General features: G+C 41.2%; 1 protein-coding gene across 1 annotated transcript in view; it reads right to left on the reverse strand.

Annotated features, from left to right (window-relative positions):
• Positions 1 to 898: 898 nt before the first annotated feature.
• The window catches only part of met (MET proto-oncogene, receptor tyrosine kinase), an 89,083-nt gene continuing 75,880 nt past the window's right edge, over positions 899 to 14,101 (reverse strand). Inside the window, exons 17-21 of the mRNA XM_012863644.3 lie at positions 13,451 to 13,632; positions 13,225 to 13,334; positions 12,023 to 12,188; positions 11,193 to 11,329; positions 899 to 3,754 (exon numbers count right to left, since the gene is read on the reverse strand). Coding sequence (XP_012719098.2) covers positions 3,484 to 3,754; positions 11,193 to 11,329; positions 12,023 to 12,188; positions 13,225 to 13,334; positions 13,451 to 13,632 — 866 coding nt within the window. The 3' untranslated portion in view covers positions 899 to 3,483. The remainder of the gene's footprint in view (positions 3,755 to 11,192; positions 11,330 to 12,022; positions 12,189 to 13,224; positions 13,335 to 13,450; positions 13,633 to 14,101) is intronic.

A 14,101-nucleotide genomic window follows, 5' to 3' on the forward strand; every position in this document is an offset into this window, starting at 1 on the left:
TTTCAGGAGGAGTGAATGCTGCTTGTCATGACAGCTGGGTTTCCTTAGCTAGAAACGTTTCTGACCAATCTATCTTTATGATTTAATTGAATTATCTTTGTAAAGGGACTTGATATATGTTGTGGTGCTATATAAATAAAATTTAATTTATTGGATTTATTTTACACAGAATATACAAAAACAATAATAATACATTGTCTATTCACAAAATAACTTTTAATACAAAAAATATGGAGGTAGGGCTTAAGTATGGAGGGGAGGGTGTGGGGTTTGTGGGGTGGGCTCTGGTTGGCAGTCCCATTCGGCTCATGTTGGCCCCATCTCTGGGTGGATGGGCTCATGGGTTGTCTGGGCTGGGATCGGAGTGTACGGTTGGGGCCGTACACACTGAGTATGGGTTTGGGAACTGTTGGTTTTGATGATGGTCTGCCCCTCCATCTTGACAATCTGCAACAAAGGAACTTCTTGCGATGGTTCTGAACTTACAAGCCTTGAATTCCCCCTGACTGCTGGTTTCATAAGGTCCCTCCTGCCTATTAAACAAATTATGAATGTTTTGTTTTAAATAATATTGCTGCTGTTTGAACTTTGATATTGTCAGTAATATGTGTTAGTTTTGATTTTATGAATTATGGGTCGGCGTGTTCTAGATACTTGGCTCCATTTAGGACACTCGTTCCTTTCGCAAGAAGGACAGTGACAGGTTTTGTTTGCTTTGCCCCAGATTTCTGCACAGTAACTCAAGGAGGGTAACCCTAAGGAACAATACAAAACATTACGCTTTTTGTTCTAAAACCTGTTTTAAACTGTTTGTTTAAAACAGATTTTTTTTTTTACACTGATCAGTTTCAGGTGATCAATCCAAGGCTGTTTCATGAAAGTCAATAAATAAGCCACATTTGAATCATAGTTTTATTACCCTTACAAGGTTCATTATACATCATGTAAGAACATGTACCTTCAAAACGTTTTATAGACAAATAATGATATGCACACACACTGTACAACAATCAGTGTTAAACGTTGACGAACAGGTGGAGAACTACATCATCAAAGAGACAGCAGTCTTTTGGAAATGAGAGGTGGGTCCAGTTCTTTTTCTTCTCTCCACCATTCAGTCTTTTTCCATAATCCGGCAAAAAATGGCCAGAGGCCAAACGACCATCCACACGGACCATATTGTTCGATTGTCTTTATTTACAAAATGGCAGTGATTTGTCTTATAGAAAAAGAAAAATAAATCTTTGATCAACTGGACTATCATGTTGCGCCGGCCTTTCCATTGGAACGTGTTTAATTAAGAGGCTCATCTGTGATACAACAATGTAGTTCAGCAAAAAAAAAAAAAAAAAAAAATTCTCAGAAGAGCAAACATTCATACCTGTCCGTGTTTGACTGGGCTAACACACCGGCAGCCATTCATATACAAAAAAAAACAACAATGAAAACTGCTACATGAAGCAATCATAAACATAACATTGATTATAAAAGTGGTTTACAGGCTCATGTCCGTTAGTGATCATTTAAATGAAAATACAGCAAACCCAAATGAACAGTGCTTCGCAAAAGTATTCATAGTCCTTGAACTTTTCTATGTTTTGTCTCATTACAATGACAAAGATCAACGTATTTTTTGTTAAAGAAAAAACACAAAGTAGCCCATATTAGTGAACTGGGATGGAAATAATACATGCTTTTTAAACTGTTTTACGCAGAGTCTGAAAGGTTTGACATGTATTTGTATTCTGTCCCCTTTACTCTAATACCCTTAAATAAAACCCAGACCAACCAATCACCTTTAGAAGTTGCTTTTGTAAATTTGTAAATGGAATCCCATTATAAATGCAGCTGTTGTGTGTGTGGGGCTGAAAGCTTTGTCAGAACATCATTCAGATGAAGGCACACAGCAGACAGGTCAGGGATAACCTTGTGAAGAAGTTTAAAGCAAAGTTACATTTTAAAGCAATATCCCAGCCACATCTTCAAAAGCACTGTTAAACTCATCTTCTGAGCATGGAGAGGGTATGGCACATCCACAAACCTAGAACAATATGCTAGTTATGCAGACAGACTGGGCAAGATGAGCATCAATCAGACAAAAGAGCCATGGTAACTCAGGAGGAGCTGCCAAGAGCCACAGCTCAGGTAGAAGAGTCTGCTGACAGGACAAATGTTAGCTGCGCGCTCTATAAAGCTGGCCTTTAGAGTGGCAAAAAGAAACACATTGTCTTGACAGCATGTCAACATAGCAAACATATTAGAGAAAACATGAGAGAAGAATGGAACGTTTTGGCTCACATGCAAAATGTTGTGTGAAGGTAAACCGACACTGTGCATCACCCTGAACACACCGTCCCTGTGGTGAAACACGGTCATGGCAGTGTCATGCTAAAGGCCACATCAAAATCCATCAGACCACACCTTTTTAGACTTTACTTGTGGCTGTGAAGTGACAAAATGCGGAATAAATCAATGGTTGTGAATACTTTTGCAAGGCACACCTTATTAGAAACATTATATTCAGAAGAAAGTTGCTCCTTCCTAGAAGAAGGCGTTTCAAGAATGTTTTGAAGAACACGGGTGTGAAGCGTTAGCCTGCCTGGAAACTTAGCAGATCTCATTCCAACTCAACATCCATTGAGTTTCCCACTGGTTCGTTCAATAACAAAAGACCCCAAACAAATAAAAAAAAACTGGGGACATGGCATTATCCTTCCTTAGAGGGCTTCCAAGCTCTTTCAAGTGTGACAACTGTAGCGTTTTTGACGTATGATTAACCGACCCAGTGAAACCATCTGGCTGATTCACACGGGCCAACCACACTCACAACCTTTTTTTGCCCCCAAGCACGTGAAAGCTTTTTGACCAAGGCTAAGTAAGTGTACAAATAAACGCACACAGCAGCGGGGGCTCTTCACTTCCTGATTTCCCCCCCCTACCTGCGGCAGTCGTCCTCCAGCACCAGAGACGCCCTAATCCCTCCAAGCAGGCTGCGGTGTCCCAAGTTGTGCTCATGGAGGAGAGAGAGAGGTTTATACAACAAGAACACATGGCCATTTCCTACGCATTCACATTACAGAGTACGGAAAATGAAGAGAAACATTGTCTTCTGGAAGCGTGTGCCACCACGGGGGGGAAGGAGATATTTGCGCAGTGGTCACTGAGATGTGCTTTTTGCCAGGAAGGCTTTGTCAGCTGGAGATCTTTGACACGGCGTTTATCTGACCCGTAAAAGTCTGGAACTGTTCTCCTTGAGGTCTGTGGTGGGAGTCAAGCAGGTCTGCTCTCGACGGCCCCCCCCCCCCTGTCAGGTAGAGATTTCCCAAGGATCGCAATCTATCTACTCCCAGGAAACAGTCTACGCTCCGGAGCAGTCTGTGGTGTCCTCAGCACGCAGTGTCCAGTGTTTGGCAAGTACAGACAGTAGTTCTCTCTTTCTGAGTCCGTCTCCAGGACGACCGTCGCCAGCTCCTCCCTCACGTCTCAGGTGCAACAGTCGCGCTCCACGCGGCACAGCAGCGGGGAGTGGGAGGGCAGGGACGCGGAGGTGGAGGGCTCAGAGGAGGAATCCGACGTGGAGGTGAGAAGGGAAGGGTAGGGGGTCATCTTCTCTATGTTGACATACGTGGTGTTGAGGAGGACGTAGTGCTCCCCGCTGAAGCTGGAGAAGATGGCGGAGATGCGGTCCACAAGCTCGGAGAAGGAGGGGCGGCGCTCCGGTTTTGGGTGCCAGCACTCGATCATCACCGTGTAGCTGAGGGAGGAGAAGACAGGCATCAGGTCCAAGGAAGCATACAGCTGCTGTGTTTAGCTTTGAAATATTAGTTATGCATTTATTTCTTTGTCCCAACACATTATAGTACATGTCATGAGGAAATCATTTGTTGCATTGTGCCTGGTCCCTGTAAAATAACCAGTTGTACCATCAAAACGTCAACTTGATGGATATGCAGATCTCCTTGGGCTTAACTGATTTTTCTTCCAGAAAATAAGCAAAAGTATTAGAGATCCTCACCATGGACTAAATGTTTCTAGTTATCCAACCCAGAAGAATAAAGGCCATTGGTTCAGAGAGCTCAACACTGTTTCTGCACTGCAAAAAGGGAACTAAAAGTAAGAACCATTTTCTAGATATGAGAGTATTTGTCATTGATTTGAGCAGGCAAGTTTAGGTAATCTGCCAAAGGAATACGATTTTTGTACTTAAAATAGGAACAACTCATCTCTATCATCCTATTTCTAGTGCAATACATCAAATTATCTTATTTTGTGCGTGCATAGACATGGGAACCAGTGACAAAAAAATGCCTCATGTTATGCTGCCTTAAATACGAAGCACACTGGTGAATTTCTGCCTCGCATTCCCAGGGCACAGCAAAAACGACCCATTTCCATCACCTTCCCTAACATTTTTATACACCTGGCAAAAAACGTCACAGTTTGAGAGCCACAACTCTGAAATTTCATAAATACCCTGCACGTATACATCGTCGCTAAGGAATGTATTTGAATGCAACTCAAATGTTGCAGAAATGACCCAATAATGTTATTTAATCTTGTGCTCCTTTATGAAGATGCTCTGCCCTGCACATTCCCTCAGGTTCCCCGACTGAAGGTAGCTCCCTACATTGTGATCAATTTAGCTATCGGTAAATTGACCTCTTGGTGGCACTCAGCCAGTAATCGCGTTTCCATTGACCAACAAATTGCGCAAATTGTAATTACAAAAATAAATGTATTTAATGGAAACACGGCAATTTCAAAAACACTCCTATTTTTCGATAAAAGGTTTTTACGCAAGGATGAGGTGGTTTTTCAGCCATATCAAAATTGGTATATTTTGCAAAACTGCAATGGAAACAGTTTTTTTCCGCATCACACGAGTTGCGTGATCAACATCCGCAAATCTTACGTTCAAACTGGAAAACTGTGAAACAGAAATACCTGCTGGAGAAGAGAAAGCTCGGCAAAAGTGGTGCCAGTGGAAAAGATAACATTTGTTTCAAATACTTCTCCTTCATGAATGAGATATTCGCGTGAATAAATAATATTATTTATTAACGTATGATTTAAATATTATTATTATAAATATTAATGTATGATTTTAATTGCATTTCTTATTTCTTATTTAATGGAAACACCGCAATTGCGAAAATGTGTTTTATCGACATTAGCAGAATATATATGTTTTGCACACATTTGTAATGGAAAGGCAACTACTGTGTACAACATCCAACTTTCATCTCCATGTTTTTCAGGTGGTTCTAACTATAGAGGAAAAAACTATATGATGACATCACAACAAAATAACGTACTCCTTCCTGGCACACAGTGACGTCTTCATCCTTCCATTTCAACGGGTGTGCACCACACAAAACAAAAACACATCCATCAATAACATACAATGTGCTTGATTTGAAAAGGTTTAGCCTGGGGTGCCGATGTCCTGCAACCTTTACATGTATCTCTGCTCAAACACATAACTCCATTAAGTACAGCCAGCAGCCTCTGGTGCTGAGGAGTCCTGACCAAATTATGTGATTCCTGTGTGTTGAAGCAGAATCAGATGTAAAAGCTGCAGGACACTGGCCCCCGAGGTGAACCACTATGGTGCTTTTTTTAGAGACTAGATAACATGGTTGATTCAAAATATCGTGACAGCCACTTAAGGATGTCAAGTTTCTGTCCTCTCCTAAGCTTTACGGACTTTGTCTGGGGAATCTTCAAAATCCTCCTGTTGCCAAAGCAAGTACTTCTCCAGGTAGGGATGGATGCTCGGATATGGATGTAACTGGGTGCACATGCCGATGAGAGACGGATATATAAATGGATTGTTTCCATGCACCTGGCATGTCTAGGGTAAACGCCAGAGGGCATCAGTAGGGGCATCATAAGTGGAGCAATGTGTGACATGGAATTGCTGAATAGTCTGAGAATCAGTCACAAGAGCGATTCAAGTTTACCAGACACACCGGACGGTTCGATCGACTTTGGCGGTCATCACTTTTTGGGTTTGCATGAGTTCAGGTGGTCTGAACGGCATGTGGGGTGTGCAAATGCCACAGAGAGCTTATGTTGGTATCGGTAGGTATGTGACGGCAACGACACACGACATGTAACCATGAGTGCTGGTAACACATCTGGAGACATCTGCTGTGTGTGGTAGCCTTCACCTGCTGTTTGACTGACTGTGAGGAAAAATGATGGTGGTCCATTAGTGGTGTCACCACAGTCAGTAAATATCACCTCACATCATTCAATTCTGAGTGCTACAGTGTTTCTACCAGGGAGTAGAACATGTGCTTTACTGGTTCCTGTCGCTACCTAAAGCCCTTTGAGAAGCATCAGCAGGGAAGAATTGCAGGAATGTTTGCAGAAATGCATCACCTCCTTATGTGTGCTTTAGGGCCTCTGCCTTCCTCCTACTCAAACATTCCCATCTTCTGGCCAGTTTTCAAACACACACACGCTGACAGGGGAGTTCAAAATGTTATCTGCTGCTAGATGATTGTGGCCGCTTGTTTTTACAGTGCCAGAGTGTTCACTGATGCTCTTGTTTTCACAAGTTTCCCAGAATAGAGCTTGCTCTGGCAATATTAAAATGACTTGATATTTGGTGTCAAAGGGAAAGCCGTCTCATAAGGCGCAGTCCTGTGGCTGTCAGCATGGGAAGTCGTGCGCTGAAGTGTCGGCTGTAATTAGGAGCGCTGGATATGAAGGCGTCTGCTTTAAACCTGACCCCCCCTCTCTAAGTTTCAGGCTCTTATTTTGAAATAAAAACAGAAGTCGTTCTGGATTTGCTCTGTCAGGTTAACAAATAAAGACATGTGATTCAACTGGTTAAATGAACTTTGGAAGAAGCCTCTGCCAGTTTTGAATAACAATTTAGTCCGGCCCTGTGGCTAAAATCATTATTAAAAAAAAAAAAAAAAAAAAAAAAAAGTGTCCTGTCTGGCAATGTGGCAATAAGAATTTTTGTCTTAATGCCAAAACGAGCTCATCAGATTTAACTTTCACAAGTGGAGTAGTACGGCTTTTGCCATAGTGCTCCGCTTGATTTATGAATGTGAATAGTTTTATTATGATTCATGCGGGGAATATCTCAAATGATATGGACACTACAATGGGAAAGTAGGAGAGGAAAGGAAGAAGAAGAAGAAAAAAAGAAAAGGTGAAAGAAAGAGGAGATAAAAGGAAGAGAATGATAAAACAATTATAGAAAAAAACATGTACTTCGTTTAATTGAAAATATGCAGTTCCTATATTGTCCACGAGGGGCGCTGTGTTTTAATCAGCATATGGTAGCACTGAGCTTCAGATGTAGAAAATTGATTTTAAATAATTTCTTAATTTGTATCTGTTTGATGCATTTTGTCATGCAGAACAGTGTTTTTAAGTTCCAAAAAATGTGAATAAATGTTTTTCAACATTGTACAATCACTGTGATCAGTTCTTATGCATAATGCACAACTGAGTAAAAGTATTGTTGAAATTGCACATACTTTCTTAAAAACGCTGAGGTTATTCATAATATATTGTGTAAAAGTGAAATGAATTTAATATAAAAATCAACAACAAGTCCACTTTTATTAGTTCTGTTTAATCTTGCAATGAGTTTACTCGTGTGGCCCTCTTGACATCAGATTAAGCTGTATGCGGCCCCTAAACCAAAATGAGTTTGACACCCCTGGTTTAGAGAAAAGGTAGAAAAACAAAAAAAAAAGCGCAGCGACAAAACTACGCTGGACATTTGGTTGTGTCTAGTCCAGAGGTGGGTAGTGACTACTTATATTTACCCAGTTGCAATTACTTGGTTAACATGTTACCACTATGTACTTTTTAATTATTATTTTTTTTACTTCTACTTGAGTATTAATATTTTGAAGTGACGCTACTCTTATTGAGCTGGATCTCTGGCTACTCTGCTCACCTCTAGTTACGTCACTGAGTGAAGAACAAGCATGATTTACCCAAAATGCACCAGGCACCGACACAAACCCACACAGTTTATGTTGAAAGGAGACCTCTGGTGTGTACACAGTCTCCATTGTTCTGATGTTGTTTTCTATCTGATGGGCCTGTTGAGCCATTTGGAGGTCAAGCGACACGGAGTATATACAGTTTACAGTTTACATTACCATTGGAAGTACTTTGTACTGTTCTAACACATACAGCCATATTCAACAAATTTGAATATAATCAAAAAGTCAATTTGTTTCTTTAACCCATTTAACCAAGATAAACAAATTATATCAATTGATTACAAAAATTGAAGTTTTAAATCTTATTTCTGTTAACAGTGATTTTTTTTTGCTTACATACAATGAAGACACAACATTTAGGACTAGAATATCACAAAGTACTCCGTTTTAATACTGGCTCAAAGATTGTTATTTTCAAAATGTAATTTTAATTTGACAAATGAGCCTCACTGGAACCCATATTCAAATTTATTGAATGTGACTGCATACATTACCCACTGTAAGTACTGGTTTCAAAAGCTTTATGATGTAAAAAATTAGATATGAACATGTCTATTCCTTCTGCCTGACTATGTTATTCTGTAATGGTATTTATTTGTACTCATTTGCACGTAACTTTAGATAGACATAACTTTGCACAAATTAAATCAGACGCAACAATGAAATAGTTACTCAGTGCTTGGGCTGAGTTGTTTGACCACATACATTTTTAAATCTTTGACTAATGTTTTTGGATGACTACTTTTAACTTGTACATTAGCAAAAACAAACTGAAGTTATGCTTCTCTGACTTGTGTACAACCTTTGACTTCTCTACCCATCTCTGGTCTAGCTCAGAATCTGAGCAGGATAACTAGGCACCCAACAGAGATTCTTAAAACTCAGTTTGGAATTCAAAAAACAACAAAACGGAGCATTAAAACCACCTTGAAACGAGACAAGCATAAAAACTGACATATTAAGTCTTGATTATCTTACAACATCAATTACAAACCTAGTCTAGTTTGTGATCTTGAAAATGTTTACTGGATTTATGAAAATAAGGAAGTTTTAAGTTTACCATCATATCCGTAAATACAACATACAGATTTTTTTCTTTCTTTTCTTGTAAGAAGATTTTGGCTGATAAAACACTGGCGACCATGTCTAAATAAGCTGAAATATGATGATCTCTTGTAAGCACTGCCAGCAGCAGTCTAACTGACGGGCGATCTGTGGGAACAACCACAGAAACATGGACCTATCATAAACACAGGGCAAGAAAATAAATGGCATACATTTTTAGATGATTCCTGCCTAAACATGCGGTAAAACCAGAAAAAGGAGTTTAATCTGGCCCTAACAACCAATGTGATGTAACCTCCACTTCAATCTCTAGCTGACCGTGATTGATGGGCTAAATTTATGACTTCCATTATTTATGCAGCTCATCCATCCTTGTAACGCCGTTCTTTCCTGGCTGCTCTTTCTTGATAACATATGATGACGCATGATGTCTTAAAAAGCACATCTTTACGATATTTATGTGCAGTACATCTCAAATAATTAGAATATCTTGAAAAAGTTCTTTATCACTCATTTCAGAAAGTGAAATTTTAATATGGTGTTTTGATGTATTGCTCATAGTGTGAAATATTTCAAATACCAGTATTTCCTGTAATTTTGCTGATTATGGCTTAAAGATAAGGAAAACCTCAGATGTATCAGATGATTAGAATATTACATCAATATATGATGATATTTCCAATGAGAATGTCATAGATGTCCATTGCCATCCACTCAGCACTTGGTCTGTGCTCCTCTTGCATGAACTACTGCATCAATGCACTGTAGCATAGAGGCGATCAGCCTGTGGCCCTGCATAGGTGGAATGGAAGCTACGGTTCTTCAGCTCATCGGCCTTGTTAGTTCTGGTGTCACTCATCTTCCTCTCAATAATACTCCATGGATTCACTATGGGTTCAGGCCAGTCCGGTTTGCTGACCAATCAAGCGCAGTAACACCGACTTCGTTACTGAACCAGATTTTGGTACCTCTGGCAATGTGGGCAGGGGCCAAGTCCTACTGGAAAATAAAACCAGCATCTCCTTATAGCTTGTCTGCAGAAGGAACCATAAAAAGCTCTAGAATGTTCTGCTAGATGGCTGCATTGACTGTGGACTTCAGAAAACCCAGTGGCCCAGAACCAGCAGCTGACATGGCGCCCCAAACCATGACTGTCTGTGGAAATGTCACACGGGACTTGTCTGGAGGACAAGCAACGTCCTCCAGACTCTGGGACCATGACTTCTAAATGAAACGCAGAATCTCCTTTCATCTGAAAACAGGACACTGGACCACTGAGCAATACTGGCGACCTGTCCAGGGTGTCCCCCGCCTCTCGCCCATTAACAGCTGGAGATAGGCACCAACACCCCTCACGACCCCACAAGGGATAGCTGTGTTAAATAATGGATGGACCACTGAGCAACAGTCCCCTTCTTTTTCTCCTTAGCCCAGGTAAGGCCCTTCTGAAGATTTCCTTGGTTTAGGAGGGGCTTGAGATGAGGAATGCTGAATTTTCTGCCGAAGTGTAGGACTTGTCTAGTAATTGTGGCTCTCGATCCTCTGACTCCAGCATGTGTCCACTTGTTGTGAAACTTCCTAAAAGTCTTGACAGGATTTTACTTGAGAATCCTCTAAAGGCGGCGGTTCTCCCTGTAGCTGGTGCACCTTTTTCTACTGCACATCTTCCTTCCACTCAATTTTCTGTTAATATGCTTGGATGCAGAACTCTGTGAACAAGAAACTTCTTTAGCAATGACATTTGGTGTCTCCCCCTACTTGTGAAGGGTGTTGATTGGAAGCCCAGATTGTGTCGCCCCATGATTATGTCGCCTAGTCACCCAGACTGAGAGAGCATTTCATAAGGCAGTTAGCTTATTGGGGTGTGAGATTTCAATATTTCACAATATTCAAATTCTTAAAATCACTCAATTTTGGGTTTTCATTATCCATAAATCATAATCAATAAAATGACAAGAAATAAAGGTTAGACATTGTTCACTCTGTATAACAAAAGAGTTTCACTTTCTGAAATGGGAGATAAAAATATTGAACTTTTTTCCTACCATATTCCAATGTTTTATAAACACATCTGCACTAATGCTAAGTGAGCCGTGTCACTGGGCTGCATGACGTGAACAAATCTGTAAATCTGTGCACACTCACAGAGTATCCGGGCAGAACTCGGGCTGCAGCAGCCTCCTCCCCTGCAGGAGGAACACGGTGATGTCAAAGGAGTTCACATCAGAGTACGGTGGGGCTCCTCGTGTCATTAGTTCCCATAATAACACTCCAAAAGACCACTGTAAGAAAAGTAGTCAGATATAATTCCTCCATTAACACATCTTTATTACAGTGTTAAAAAAAAATTACAATCAGAAAAGAAAGTTAATATATAAACAGAACATTGACTTTTAATTCCTTAAGGCCTTAGAAATGAAGGTAAGACTATATGGTCTTAGATAATGACCTTAATTAGGCATCTATTTTAGAAAAAAAAAAAAAAAGTTAAAAAGGAATTGTACCACACAACTACATCGCCTGTCAACCCGCTGGCATGGAGAGGAGTTTCTGGTTGACTGCAAGATGCCCTGATTTGCTGTGACCAAAGCATCATCCTCCACCACCATGCTCATAAACGTTATTCGTGGTTAGTGGTGTTTATTCTGTGTTCGGTTTATTAGAAATTACTGCGCAATGCAAATATAGCTGAACATCCCCACTTTAGTGTAATTTAGCTAAATAATAATGTTCCACAGGTCTTGCAGATGCAACTTTGCACGCCCAAGGTTCCTTGATAAGTCTTTATTTTCTGAGCACTTCCACTACCTAAACTTGCTTCGTTTATTTCTGACACTACACTCATTTACTTTGACATTTGGCATCCTCTCCTGTTAGGACGTGTAAACATAAAGGTGTAGTTCTTGTTTTAACCTGAGCTGTGTAACAGCCTTGCGTGTCAAAGATAAACCCATAACGACGTAACGGCTTCTCACCACGTCTGACTTGGTGGTGAACTTGTGTGTCTGGAGACTTTCCAGAGCCATCCATTTGACGGGCAGCTTGACTCCGCTCTTGTTGTGGACGCTGTAGTACTCTTTGTCGTAGACGTCCCTAGCGAGGCCGAAGTCTGCCACCTTGACTGTGTAGCTCTCGTCCAACCTGGCAGGGCCGACAGAGAGGAGATTAGCTTTGGTTACGTTGCCTCATTGCTGCTTTTAGCTTCATTTCCTTTTTCTTCCAAATATAACAAGCAACAGAAGGGAAACCAGCATTTCTGCATATTTGAACAACAAAACAGCAATTTGTTGCATGTTATGTGTTTATGAAAAAAATAAATCATTTCAAAGCCAGGCTGAGCAGGGTCTGCACATCCTTTGAGCTGCTACGGTCATGGCGTCTCTTTCTGGTGACATGGCACACATTCTAGCTTAAAAGCTCTACATGACGGTCAAGATATGCGTTTGCAGGAAACCATCAGACCACATCTATGTAGCTTAAACATCAGATTCTCAAACAGTAGAGCCATCTGTGACACAATGTTCGCATGAAATATTTACCATCTCCTGAAAGCTGCTTGTGACCGTGTCACGGTGGAGAAAAACAACAAAAAACTGACTTCTGTACAGCTGGCTGTGGAAACGGAGGACGTTAATCAACTGAGGAAGTTTTACAGGGCTTAGGAAAGTTTGAACACGCAAACAAGTGCAAAATGGGAGCCAACCTTGGATACACACACTGCAAAAACAGAACTAAAAAAAATGTTAAATTTTCTTAAAATTAGTGTATATGTCCTTGATTCGAGCACATAAATAAGATGATTTGCCAATAGAATGTGATTTTTGCACTTAAAATAGGAACAACTCATCTCCGTCATCTTATTTAGAGGGCAGAATATCTAATTATCTTATTTTAGGGGTCAAAATACTCATTCCATTGGCATATCATCTTATTTACCTTCTCAAATCAAGGACAAATACACTCATTTCAAGAAAATTTGACTTATTTTTAGTTCCGTTTTTGCAGTGCAGTGGCAAGAAAGAGGACAGCGTCAGCTAGTGGTGTCCAAGAAAATCCTAAAGGTTTTGTCCCCACGCTATCAATATGTCTGGGCAGATCTATTTCTTTTCTTGGGGTTCTATTTCATCCTGTGGGATTATGTTCTGCGCCTTGCTGTGCATAACCAAAAGGAGCTCACATGCAGTTCCTGGCAGCCAGGTCACGGTGGACAAACTTCTTGCTGGCGAGGTACTCCATCCCTCTGGCCACCTGCAGCCCGAAGCCCATCAGGTCCTTCACTGTTGGGTTCTGTGAAGCAATCACATTTCCCAGTTTCTCAATCACCAAAGCAAGGCAACATCTGACCAGAAGGCTGTGGGTTTTCACAGCGTCGGCGCCGGCGCTGCTGCCGTGTGCCTCCTTACGTGGCCTTCGTCCCGGATGAAGTTGCGCAGGTCGCCGTGCTTCATGTAGGGCAGGACCACCAGCGGGGAACCCTCAGGTGGAAGGCAGATGCCCAGCAGGGAGAGAACGTTGGGGTGGCTGAAGTCCTTCATGATGATCCCCTCCTTCAGAAACTGGGAAACTTCTTCCAAGTCTGTGATTCCTGTGGATAAAATAAATAAATAAATAATGCGGCTCAAGTTTGGATTTAGGAGAAAGGGAAACATATTTAGGACAGCTTCTAATCCTCCTAGAGGTAGACATTCCAGGAAATATTCCTCAAGACTAAACCTTATTTAATGCTCAGAGAAATGCAAAGATCCCAAGTGCTTCACCTCCAGCTCCACACACTCTTAAATTTTGAAGTAGAAAAAGGCTGAAGAAGATAAGCATATAATGGTGACAGCTTGTTGCAGTAAAACCTGTGAAACCCCCCTAGTTCAGAGCCAGCCTGTGATAAAAGGAAGTGTGAAAGTGTCACGGGAAGCAGTAGTTCTGCTGTGTTGCTCTGAGGACGCAGACTGGGATGCACCCAGGCTGCCACAGGGAGAGGACAGCAGTGCCATGACTGAGTGTGTGAGCGGCTCTATGAGCTTCTGTGTTGGAAAATGGTGCCTTCAGGGAAGGAGACG

Source organism: Fundulus heteroclitus, chromosome 2 (assembly GCF_011125445.2).
Source record: "Fundulus heteroclitus isolate FHET01 chromosome 2, MU-UCD_Fhet_4.1, whole genome shotgun sequence".
NCBI lineage: Eukaryota > Metazoa > Chordata > Actinopteri > Cyprinodontiformes > Fundulidae > Fundulus > Fundulus heteroclitus.